A 12,070-nucleotide genomic window follows, 5' to 3' on the forward strand; every position below is an offset into this window, starting at 1 on the left:
CTTTGTGAGAAACTGACAAACTTTCTTCCAAAGTAGCTGTACCATTTTGCATTCCCACTAGCAATGAATAAGCGTTCCTGTTGCTATACATACTTGCCAGCATGTGGTACTGTCAGTTGGATTTTGACCATTCTAATATGTGTATAGTGGTATCTCATTGTTTTAATTTGTGGTTCCCTAAAGGCATATGATGTTAAGCACCTGTATTTCTTCTTTGGTGAGGTGTCTCTTCAGATCTGTTGTAGAGGTTTTTTGTTTTTTTTTTTTGCTACTCCCATAGCATGTGGAAGTTCCTGGTCCCGGGATCCAACCAGAGCCACAGCGGCAACCCAAGCTGCTACAGTGACAAGTCTGGATCCTTAACTTGCTGCACCACAGGGGAACTCCCTGTTGCACATTTATAAATTGGGTTGTTTATTTATTTATTTAGGGCCACAACTGCAGCATATGGAGGTTCCCAGGCTATGGGTTGAATTGAAAGCTGCAGCTGCCAGCCTCCACCACAGCCACAGCAACTTGAACTACACCTCAGCTCACAGCAAAGCCAGATCCTTAACCCACTGAGCGAGGCCAGGGATCGAACTTACTTCCTCATGGATACTAGTCAGATTTGTTTCCACTGAGCCATGATAGGAACTCAAGGGGTTTTTTTTATTGTTGAGTTTTAGGAATTCTTTGCGTATTTTGGATATCAGTTCTTTATCTGATATGTATTTTACAAAGATTTTCTCCCAGTCTGTGACTTAGCTTTTCATTCTCCTAATAGTGTGTGATGGTTAATTTTATGTGTCAGCTTGACTGGGCTAAGTGATGTCCAGATAGCTGGCAAAACATTACCTCTGGGGAGTTCCTGCTGTGGCACAGTGGGATAAGGACCCAGCACTGCCACAGCTGTGGCATAGGTTGTGGCTATGGCTCAGATTTGATCCCTGTCCCGGGAACTTCCATACGCCACAGGTGTGGCCAAAAAACAAAAAACCCCATTATTTCTGTGTATGTCTGTGAGGGTGTTTCAAGACGAGATTAGCCTTATCAGTAGACTGTGTAAAGAACAGGGTTCTTGCCCATGCAGGAGGGCATCATCCAATTCAATGAGGTCATGTTAGAACAAAAAAGCAGAGGCGAGGCAAATTTACTCTCTGCTTGAGTTGGGACCCTCATCTTCTCCTGCTCTCAAACACTGACACTCCTGGTTCTTGGGCCTTCGAACTCAGGGTGAATTTTGAGACTGGCTTTTCCTGGTTCTACAGTTTGCAGACAGCACATCATGGAACTTCTTGGCCTCCATAATCACATAAGCTAAATCATATAATAAATAAATTAAGCCAAATCCTGTAATAAATAAATTAATCTATATACCTATCTAACCATCCTATTGCTTGTTTTTCTGGAGAACCCTAATACACAGTGTCTTTTATAAAGCAGTAGTTTTTAATTTTAATAAAGTTCAACTTATCAATTTTTTCTTTATGTGCTGTGCTTTTGGTGTTATATCTAAGAAGTCATCACCAAACTTTAAAGGGAATTTTTAAAAAGCATAATCCCATAAGCTCAGGGAGAAGAGGGAAGGAATGACTACAACAAAATTTTGGAAGCTGGCAAGCAGAGAGAAGAGTTAAATGACTTAGGCTACCTAAAAAAAGTGGCGGGATTCAAATCCGAGACAAAATATGTCACAGAATCCTGAAGAGGCTGGAGAATTGTAAGCACCATTTACCTCTGAAAGGGGGAGAAAAGCACAAAACTAAAATAAAGATGCTTGCTGATTATTTCAGCATTCCCCACACCCAGGGGCCAGAGACTGCCCCAGCCTGACCCCACCAAAGTGAGTGGAAGGGCCAGTGATACCCTTAATTCAGACCCTGTATCAGGCCGGTCTTCCTCTACAGAGGCCATTTATTTCTACCTGGTTGCTTTGGCACTGCAACCAGGTTTAATGTTCTTAATTACATGCTAAAAGTTTAGTCGCAAAACCATGACGACAATTTTCTTTAACTCCTCCTGCTGACCTACTTAGCACTCAAGACAGGAATCAGTTCATCCTTCTCTAGGCACGAACGTTCACCTCCTGAAAAAGCCTTTACATCTCGTATAGTTCCTGGGACAGTCTCCCAAGCATGGCTCCTTGGGGACAGTCTAAACTCTGAAAATCCCAGTGTCAGAGATCCTATTTATTAGTAACTGGAAGAATGGAAATAAGTCTGCTATAAAATAAACTTAACTAGATTAAACAGAAGATAATGGGGCCACTAGGCTGGAAAAAGATGAAAACAGGAAGTAAATTAGTTCCCAGGACAGAATCACCAATTTTTTTATGAAAAGAAAAGTGACTGTGAAATAGAAAATTAAATTAGAACAAAAAGAAAAGCAATTCCAAGGTAGGACTGATGGTTCTAGGATCCATAACTGTGCCTTTGACGAAGCGGCCCCGAGAGCTGATAAAGAGGACAAAGTGTTTCCCCAAAGCAGTGTTTCCTACTGCTGTTTTAAAAGAAAATTCAAATGAAAACTCTGCTAATAAAAATTTGGAGGCAGTCTGCCAGTCATTGTTTGGGCCCACAGGAGAGAGGAGGAGACAGCTACAGTGTGAAGAGTTCTGGCCTCTTGTCAAACCACTGAGGATTTCCTGAGAAATGCAATTACATTCTGGTCAGATGAATCAGATCATGTTTAGGTACACAGAAGCAGAAGAATATGTAAGTCTAGCCCGCTTATTTCTTCAGTTTGGTAAAGTCTTTGACATAACTTGTAAGTTGAATTTGGTACTAATCATATTGTTTCATATGTCATAAAGTCAAAATTTACCTACGATATGGAAATAGCCAATGTGAAGATGACCTAGACCATGTAATCCAGCTCAAAGGTAACAGATTTACATTTCTGAAAGGCGGGGTTTAAGAACATCTTGTTCTTGCTAATCTCCCCACTGCCCACAATGCTGTTTGCTAAGGCATAGCCTCATGTTCTCTCCCTGGACTTTGTCATTATTTATTTAGCTTTCACTTTCCACAGTGAAGGCTTATAACTATCAGAAGCATCTAGTGAGGTCTTGAGGACTAGATGTGAAAGACGCAAATAAACTTCCTCCTCCTTCTTACATATTCATTCTGACAGTCAGCACTTTTCTTCAGCTCTAGACAGTGAAACTAAATTAATGTAGTAAAACAGAAAAAAAAAAGAATGCTTTCCTCTCATCTTGAATAAGTTTTTGATTTAGAAAGTGAAGGGAATTCCCTGGTGGCCTAGTGGTTAAAATATTTAGTGTAGTCATTGCTGTGGCTTAGGTTCAATCCCTGGCTGGGGAACTTTTGTATGCCGCAGGCACAGCCAAAACAACAACAAAAACCCCACAAGTGAAGTCCTTACACGAAAATGAAGGATGAACCACAAAGCGATTCCGCTACACAGCCATGAGAATTACTTAATATTGCAAAGACTAATACTGCCAATGCAGACAAGGATGTGGACCAATGTAAACTCCCACTTGCTGCTGGTAAGAATATAAAGTGGCACAACCACTCTGGAAATAAGTCTGACAACTTTTTAAAAAACAAAACATAGGGAGTCCGCCAGTGGCTCAATGGGTTAAGGATCCAGTGTTGTCACTGCTGTGGCTCTGGCTACTGTGTGCCACAGGTTTGATCCCTGGCCCAGGACCAGGAACTTCCATATGCTGCAGGCACGGCCAAAAAAAAAAAAAAAAAAACACCACCACAAAACATACATTAGCAATTTCACCCTTAAGAATTTATCCAAGAGAAATGAAAATTTATGTCCATAAGAGTTGTACAAAAAACATAGTAACTTTATTAATAATTCCAAACTGGAAACAGCTCAGGTGTTTATCAATAGGAAAATAGATACAGAAACTGTGATATATATTAAAAAAAGAATGTACATATATATGTATGACTGAGTCACTTTGCTGTAAAGCAGAAATTGGCACAACACTGTAAATCAAATATACTTTAATAAAAAAATCTGGAGTTCCCATTGTGGCGCAGTGGTTAATGAATCCGACTAGGAACCATGAGATTGCGGGTTCAATCCCTGGCCTTGTTCAGTGGGTTAAGGATCTGGCGTTGCCATGAGCTATGGTGTAGGTCACAGACGCAGCTCCGATCCTGAGTTGCTGTGGCTCTGGCGTAGGCCAGCAGCTATAGCTCTGAATGGACCCCTAGTCTGAGAACCTGCATATGCCGAGGGTGCAGCCCTAAAATGACAAAAAGCAAAAGGCAAAAAAAAAAAAAAAAAAAAAAAAAAAAAAAAAAAAAAATCAAGGCAAATGCCATTAAATATATTTAGCCACCAGAAAAAAACCTGTGATATATTTATATAACATAATTCTACCCAGAAATAAAAGAGAAAGAACTGTTGCTACAGGTAACAATCTCAACAATCTTTTTTTTTTCTTTTTAGGACCGCACCCAAGACATACGGAGGTCCCCAGGCTAGGGATCGAATCAGAGCTACAGCTTCTGGTTTATGCCAGAGCCACAGCAAAATAGGATCTGAGCCGTGTCTGTGACCTACACCACAGCTCATGGCAACGCTGGATCCTTAACCCACTGAGAGAGGTCAGGGATTGAACCCATTAAGCGAGGCCAGGGATTGAACCTGCATCCTCATGGATACTAGTCGGGTTTGTTTCTGCTGAGCCACAAGAGGAACTCCATATCCTTTTTTTTTTAAACAAATGATATGGAGATTTATGCGCCACAAGAACTCCCTCAACAATCCTACAGTGAGTAAAAGAATTCCATCACAAAAGAGTACATAACATGATTACATTTAGATGAAGTTTCAGAACTGTGGAAACAAATCTGTGGTAGAAGGTCAGAACAACAGCACACTTCAAAAGTGGGAGAAGGAGTTGAATGGAAAGGGGCAAAAGAACACTTTCCAGGGTAATGCTGATATTCTATATCTTGATAGGCTTGGGTTACATAATTATATGCATTTGTCAGAACTTATCATTTGTGTATTTTATTGTACACAATTATCAGCACAAAAGAAAAAAGCTACAAGGAAACACTCATGCATGCATGAGTATTTAGAGGGAAGTTCACTAATATGTGCAGTTCACTTTGAAATGCATCAAAAAAAATTAAGATAGGTTGATGGATGGATAGATGGGCCAATCTGTGATAAAGCAAATATAATAAAATGTTAATGGTAGAATCTAGGTGGGAAAATGAGTGTTGACTGTAACATTATTGTGACTTTGCTATATGTTTGAAGATTTTCATAACAAAATGTTAAGAAGAAATGAAGAATGATGGGAAGCCACTTGCCTACAAAGGGCTTAAAAACCAGACTCAAATATTTTTCAGATTAGGGAACATCTAAGCCTATTTCTCACTCAGAGTTTTACGAAAGACTATGTAAAAACATTTTTTTTTTTTTTTGGGAAGACGGAAATTAAATTGTCTTTATTTAGGCAATATAATCATCTATGTAGATAATTTATTGAAACTAAAAACAAACAAAAAAACATTTTTTTTCAAATAGAAATATGGTCAGTTATATAAGGCTGCAATGTGATAAATGTCTTAGTGACAGATGTCCTGATGAAACTTCTTTTTGCTGTTCCTACATGAACTCTTTTTCTCAATGGCTTTAAATGTTATAGCTGTGTTACCTGTCATTACATTTCCTTTGGCAGAGTGGAGATAAATTTAAGGGTCAAAGAGTTCCAAGTGAGTTTATAGATATTAGCTTATTTATCCTTGATGTAATTCTAGAGTATAGCTGAGCAGGCATTATTACGTTCATTTTACAGAAAGAAAAAAACAACAGGAGAAAGAAATTAAGGAATTTATTAATAAGGACACCAGCACACCTATAATAATATAATAAGAGCATGCTTTGCTAATTTTATAATTGTTCCCTTATTTAATCCTCACATAACTTTTCATTTTACAGGAGGAAACCAACACTTCTGGAAAGCAAATAGCTTGGCTAAAGCTGTAAAGTCCATCACCCTAACTTCTCTATCCAATTAGTCAATGGTTCCAAACATTTTTTCTGCTAAGACACATAGGACAGATGTTCACATTCCTGTGGGTATAACCAAAGTTATGCATAATTTTACCAGGTACCTGGAATTCTACTGCTTTTCTTTTTCTCTGGAAAGCACACTGGACTGCAAGTAAGAGTGACACAAGAACAACCTTGACTCTCTTCCAATTTATATTTTACAAAAGCACATCATTTGCAAATTTGGGGCTTCAAATAAAATTGGAAATGATTACCTTGCAGCATTAAGACTGAGAGTCTGCAAAAGTGTGAATCTTCCAAGAGCTTTCCATGTATAGCACACTATGGTCAAGTACACTGATCATCTTACTGAAGAACAAGGTACGATAAAAACTATTACAGCCCAAACTGCCCTCTCCTGTTGTTTCTGAAAACCAATTTCAAACTTGACCACCCACCAAATGTCTCTAGCATATGTGCTAAAGAGAAGGCATCCCTAAGGTTTAATAAAGGCCAAGGTTATTGAGCTCCAGGATTGCCATGAGCTGTGGTGCAGGTCGCAGACTCAGCTCTGATCTGGTGTTGCTGTGGCTGTGGTGTATGCCGGCGGCTACAGCTCTGATTTGACCCTTAGCCTGGGAACCCTAAACTCACCCTAGGGTGAGTGGGGCCCTAAAAAGACAAAAAGACAAAAGAAAAAAAAAAATAAAAGGATAATCATGCTTAACTCACTGTGCAGATTAAATGGGATAACGCACATGAAGCCCTTTACATAGAGCCAAACACATAGTAGGTCCTCAAGAAATAGTAGCTTTAAAAGTCTTAACTGCTAACTCCGTATACTAATTTTGAAAATTATATTCTGATATATTTGTATTGTTTTTATTTGCTTTCTTTTAAAAGTTCAAGACAGATCCTTAACTCGTGCTACAAGGGACCTCCTGGGCAAGTTTCTTTATTTCTTTCCCCTCAATCTCTAATCTAACACTAGGTTTACCAGTACGATTTCATGACATTAATGAAGACAAAGTCATAGAATCTGGGAGTTCCCATTGTGGCGCAGTGGAAACGAACCCAACTAGTATCCATGAGGATGTGGGTAAGATCCCTGGCCTCGCTCAGTGGGTGGGGGATCTGGTGTTGGTTGTGAGCTGTGGTGTGGGTCGAAAATGTGGCTCAGATCCTGCATTGCTGTGGCTGTGATGCAGGCCGGCAGCTGTAGCTCTGATTTGACCCCTAGCTTGGGAACTTCCATATACCACAGGTGCGGTCCTGCGGGGGGATAAAAAAAAAAAAAAAGGCATAGGACCCAAATGGTGAAAGAACTAAGAGGGACATTGAAATTATCCGGTCAAACTCTCTCATTTTACAAATGAGGAAACTGGGCCTAACCTGGGGAGTTCCCTTCGTGGCTCAGCAGTTAACGAACCTGACTAGGATCCATGAGGATGTGGGTTCAATCTGTGGCCTCGCTCAGTGGGTTAAGGATCCGGCACCGCCACCAGCTGTGGTGTAGGTCGAAGATGCAGCTCGGATCTGTCGTTGCTGTGACTGTGGCATAGGCCTGCAGCTGTAGCTCCAATTCGACTCCTAGCTTGGGAACCTCCATGTGCCTCCGGTGCAGCCCTAAAAAGCAAAAGAGAGAGAGCGAGAGAGAGCGCCTAACTTGCCAGGATCATATCACTAGTTGATGCAGGCTGATCTATAATGAAGATCTCTAACTCTCTACAGAATCCACAGTATATGGAATTTCCTTCTAAGGAGGCATTTAAAAAACCTTCTTGAAAAATACTTTTAAAAAAAATTAAGTAATATCTATAGCAAAAAAATTAAGTAGCACTCTAGAAAGGTAAAAAATAAAACGTAGAAGTCTCTTCTTTCCTTCTATCTTCTAATCCCATTTCACTACTCAGGTGTAACCACCATTAAGTATCATTTGTGTTGGTCCAAAAGTTATCTACATACATACATATAGATATGTGAAATAATTTAAATGAAATCCAAAAAACAATTCTCTCATCTCAGACTGTTTTCCTCTATATAATTTAGTCAACATATTATTGCATAAAAATATACAAAAGTAATATCGCAATATATCCTTAAGTCTGCAAAGCTATGAGTATGATGTTCTCCTTAGGTACAGCTCACCTGTTTTCCAGGTCCGGCATACTTAAGTTTCGAGCAGCAAAGCACATTTTAAGAGGAATGACCTTCCTGTCCTTGGTGCTGTTCTGGTGTTTTGGAGAACCAGAGTCCTCACTGCCACTGAAGCTTGGTGACTGGGGAGCTGCTCCTTCCCATGGCAGGTCTGATACTAAAGATGGCTTCTTGATATATGGCGTTACTTCTCGGATGAACTTGACTATGAACCAAAATCAATGAAGAAGGTTAGTATTTTTGCTTCCTATGAAAAATGACAACTGAAATATACACATGCATGAACTATCTGGCATGAAGTGAAAAAATACACAAAGTAAAGAGCCAGTACACAAAATCTTAGGATTGGAGGGTGCTTTAAGAGCACGTAATACAAAGGATATACCACTACTCTATTCTAAAAACTTTAACTTTGGAGTCTGCATATTGTTCCTTCGGCTTGGGACACTTTCTCCCTTTGCTGCCCGGTCAGTGCTACCCGGGAGTCACCTCCTCAGCAACCTTTCCTATTCATTCTCTCAGGGAATGACCATTACTCCTCTGTAGCAACCTCTAGGAACCCTGGGCTGTAATTCTTTGTTACTACTTCAGTTCCCCTGCTGGTTGTGAGTTCCCTGAAGGCAGGGGTTTATGATTTATTCAATCTTGATATCCAACATCTACACAGTGCCTGTTTAGTAAATGTTTGAATAAATGAGTACAGGAAAAAATGACAATTAAATATTGGAATGATCTCAGTAGTTGGCCATCCATGAATGAACCTGGCAATAGATTCAGTACCCTCTGAGACAGTGCCACTTAGCTTGAGATAACTCCCACATGAGAACCCTTCAAATATCTGAAGACTTTGAGTATGTCTCTCTCTTCTTCAGTCTGAAATTTGTAAGCCTCCTTCAATTCTATTCAACTCAATCAGCATTTCTAGCCACCTTCCAAAATCAGACCTCAGGCTAGTCTCTGAGAATACAAGAACAAATGAGGCATGGACGCTGCCCGTAAGGAAGGAAGGCTCCCTCTACTAAGGGAGACAGCTATGTAAACAAACCAGTATGGTTTTGAAAAACAAGTACAAAACTTTAGTAAAAAAAAATAAGGTATTTCTCTTAATGGTAGCCCCAAATTACAGTTTTTTGTAGATGGGAAACATTTGTAAGTTCAATTTTAGGACATATAAAATACTTTTACCTCAGGCATCTACTGTCATTATGAGGCAGAGCATTATTTCAAAAACTAGATAAACTGAAGATTATTACAATCTTAAATAGCATTAAAATGTCAATAAGTAGTTGAATGTTGATAAATCAGTCATTGTTTCTTCTGCTAACATCAATATATGTTACATAAGTATTCTACCTCCTCCCAAATTCCTGTGATAGGTCATGGCAACTGAAAAATTATCAATGCTTATCGGTGTCCTAATGGCTAGTATTAATATTTTATAGCATTAGAAGCTTTACAAGCTTATGATACTTTACTAAGAAACGACTAAATCTAAAAAAGAATCAGGTATGTTTCTAAAAACATAGCTAAGAAATACTCTTTAAAATACTGTTCCTTTTTTGAATAGGTCATACATGCACATAAAACGGAATTCAAAAGGTAAAAATGATTTTATCTTAAAAAGTGTGTATTTCTAGCAGCCCAATTCCCATCCCTAGAGGCAATCATTGTATGGCCTTCTAGCCATATGCTAAACATACATAAAAGTAGACACATATACACATGTATATACACATACACACAAAAAATAGTAATATATCACGCTTACTGCTTTCACATCTCTTTTTTTACTTAATAATATTGATAATAGTCTTTTCTATGCCTAGTATTCTACAGCCTAGTATTTACATGACAGGGTGACAGAGAGGCCTCTGGAATCAGATAGACCTGGTTTAAATACTAACTGCCACGCTTGCTACTTCAGAGCTATATGACCTCATTTGACAGTTCTGAGGTCCTCATCTATAAAATGGCAGAGACACTAAGCAAGTAAAAATTCTAGGCACATACCAAACATTCAATAAATAGTAGGCATCTTTCTTCTCCTTTCCTAAATGAAAAAGCTAGAAAAGTTTTTATCAGTAATCAGTAGAAGAGGCAAAATTATTCTTCTTTCCTTCCTCCCTCCGTCTTCTTGCCTGCTTGTCTGCCTGCCTGCCTGCCTTCCTTCCTTCCTTCCTGTTTAAAGCCATACCCACAGCATACGGGAAGTTCCTTGGGCGGGGATTAAACCCAAGCCACAGCTGTGGCAATGTTGGATCCTGTAACCCACTGTGCCAGGCAGGTGATCTAACCCACACCTCTGCAGTGACCCGAGCCACTTCAGTCCCATTCTTAACCACTATGCCATGGCAGGGGACTCCAAAATTATTTCCTTATAAGTTATTAAATGAGATCTGCTGAAGTTAAGTGTAATTCTAGAAAATTCCCAGCATTTAGATAGAGTTTATGTGCATTTGTATATATGTGTATGTGTCTGTGCTTTCTGTATATAGTTATAGTAAGCTTATTTCTAGGTGGGGAGAGTAAAAGCAAACTGCATCAGGTCCCCAAGGAGATTTTTTCATCTTAGAAAAATGAGTAGGGGTGTAGCCAGTATATCCCTTGAGTGGTCGACTCAGGCATTTCAATACATGTTTTAGTTTGGTTTTGTGCATTCAAGACAGAACCAGATCACAACAGCTCTGGCAGAATTTCTTACAGTTTTCAGTTACTGCCAATGGCAGAGACTTGCTTTTTGAACATTTAAGGTAGTATACCAACTTTTGAACTACCAACAGGGGGAAATTAAAGACATTCTAAATGACCACTCTTAAATATTACAACGGTTAGGAAAGCCTCCTTTATGATGAACTCAGAAATTCATTTGATCACAGAGTAGCATCAATGAGCTGACTACTGCACACAAATTTACACAAAACAGACACACGACCTACTGCAAGGCCTTATGAAAAGAGCAATGAGTTTCACTTGAGTAGACAACAATGGCACCCATACTTCCATCTAAATGGCTATTCATCATGGCAGAGGAATCATAAATAGACATCTGCTTCTCATTTACCTGGGATTTAGGAGGGGTAAAAAGTTAATGATGTTCTGTTTTAGTCCTATCTTTAGATCTCTCAGGTTGCCACAGTACTTTAACCTGGATACCTGGCTAGAGAAGCAAAGCTTCTATACCCCCACTTGGCAGTCAGGTCAACTCAGAACTCATGATACACTTCAGGACTCTATCACCTTACCTGAGAGTTAAAGATCATTCTCAAAATGTTCAATTAAACTCTGATGTTTATGTTTAGATGCTGAAGTTATTTTTTCTTCCATGCACTGCTTGTTCTTCTTCTTTTTTGGGGGGAGGGTCTTTTTGCCATTTTCTTGGGCCGTTCCTGTGGTATATGGAGGTTCCCAGGCTAGGGGTCGAATCGGAGCTGTAGACGCTGGCCAATGCTAGAGCAACAGCAACTCGGGATCCGAGCCGCGTCTGCAACCTACACCACAGCTCATGGCAACGCCGAATCCTTAACCCACTGAGCAAGGCCAGGGATCGAACCCACAACCTCATGGTTCCTAGCCGGATTCATTAACCACTGAGCTGCGACGGGAACTCCGATCATTCTTACTGAAAACAAAGGGAGTAGTTCCCACTGTGGCACACGGGGTTAAGGATCTGGCATTGCCTGTGTGGTGGTGTGGTACAGGCTGTGTACAGGCCAGGAGCTACAGCTCTGATTCAACCTCTGGTACTGATCCCCTGCCTGGTACTGTGGGTTAAGGATCTGGTGTTGCTGCAGCTATGGCCTAGTTTACAGCTGTGGTTCTGGATTCAATCCCTGACCCAGGAACTTCCATATGCTGTGGGTGCAGCCAAAAAAAAAAAAAAAAAAAAAGAGAAAGAACGAAAGAAAGAAAATGAAGGATGAAGGGAGATTCCCTC

The 12,070-nt window shown here is 39.8% G+C and overlaps 1 protein-coding gene across 8 annotated transcripts in view; it reads right to left on the reverse strand.

Annotated features, from left to right (window-relative positions):
• SNTB2 (syntrophin beta 2) overlaps positions 1-12,070 on the reverse strand; it is a 99,292-nt gene that overhangs the window by 41,210 nt on the left and 46,012 nt on the right. For 7 of the 8 annotated variants that reach the window (XR_014805594.1, XR_014805593.1, XR_014805590.1 and 4 more), the window contains exon 2: positions 8,128-8,341. Coding sequence is in view for 2 of the 8 variants with exons in the window: in XM_084959747.1 (XP_084815873.1) it covers positions 8,128-8,341 (214 nt within the window). In the remaining 6 variants the exon portion in view is untranslated. Of the gene's footprint in view, positions 1-5,446; positions 7,058-7,413; positions 8,342-12,070 lie in introns of those variants that run through there. The other variant, XR_014805595.1, reaches the window with a different exon arrangement.

This window comes from Sus scrofa, chromosome 6 (assembly GCF_054392235.1).
Source record: "Sus scrofa isolate SSC_HxYL_T2T_F1_AM1 chromosome 6, Sscrofa_HxYL_maternal_Yorkshire_Landrace_v2.0, whole genome shotgun sequence".
In the NCBI taxonomy this organism is placed as follows: Eukaryota; Metazoa; Chordata; class Mammalia; order Artiodactyla; family Suidae; genus Sus; species Sus scrofa.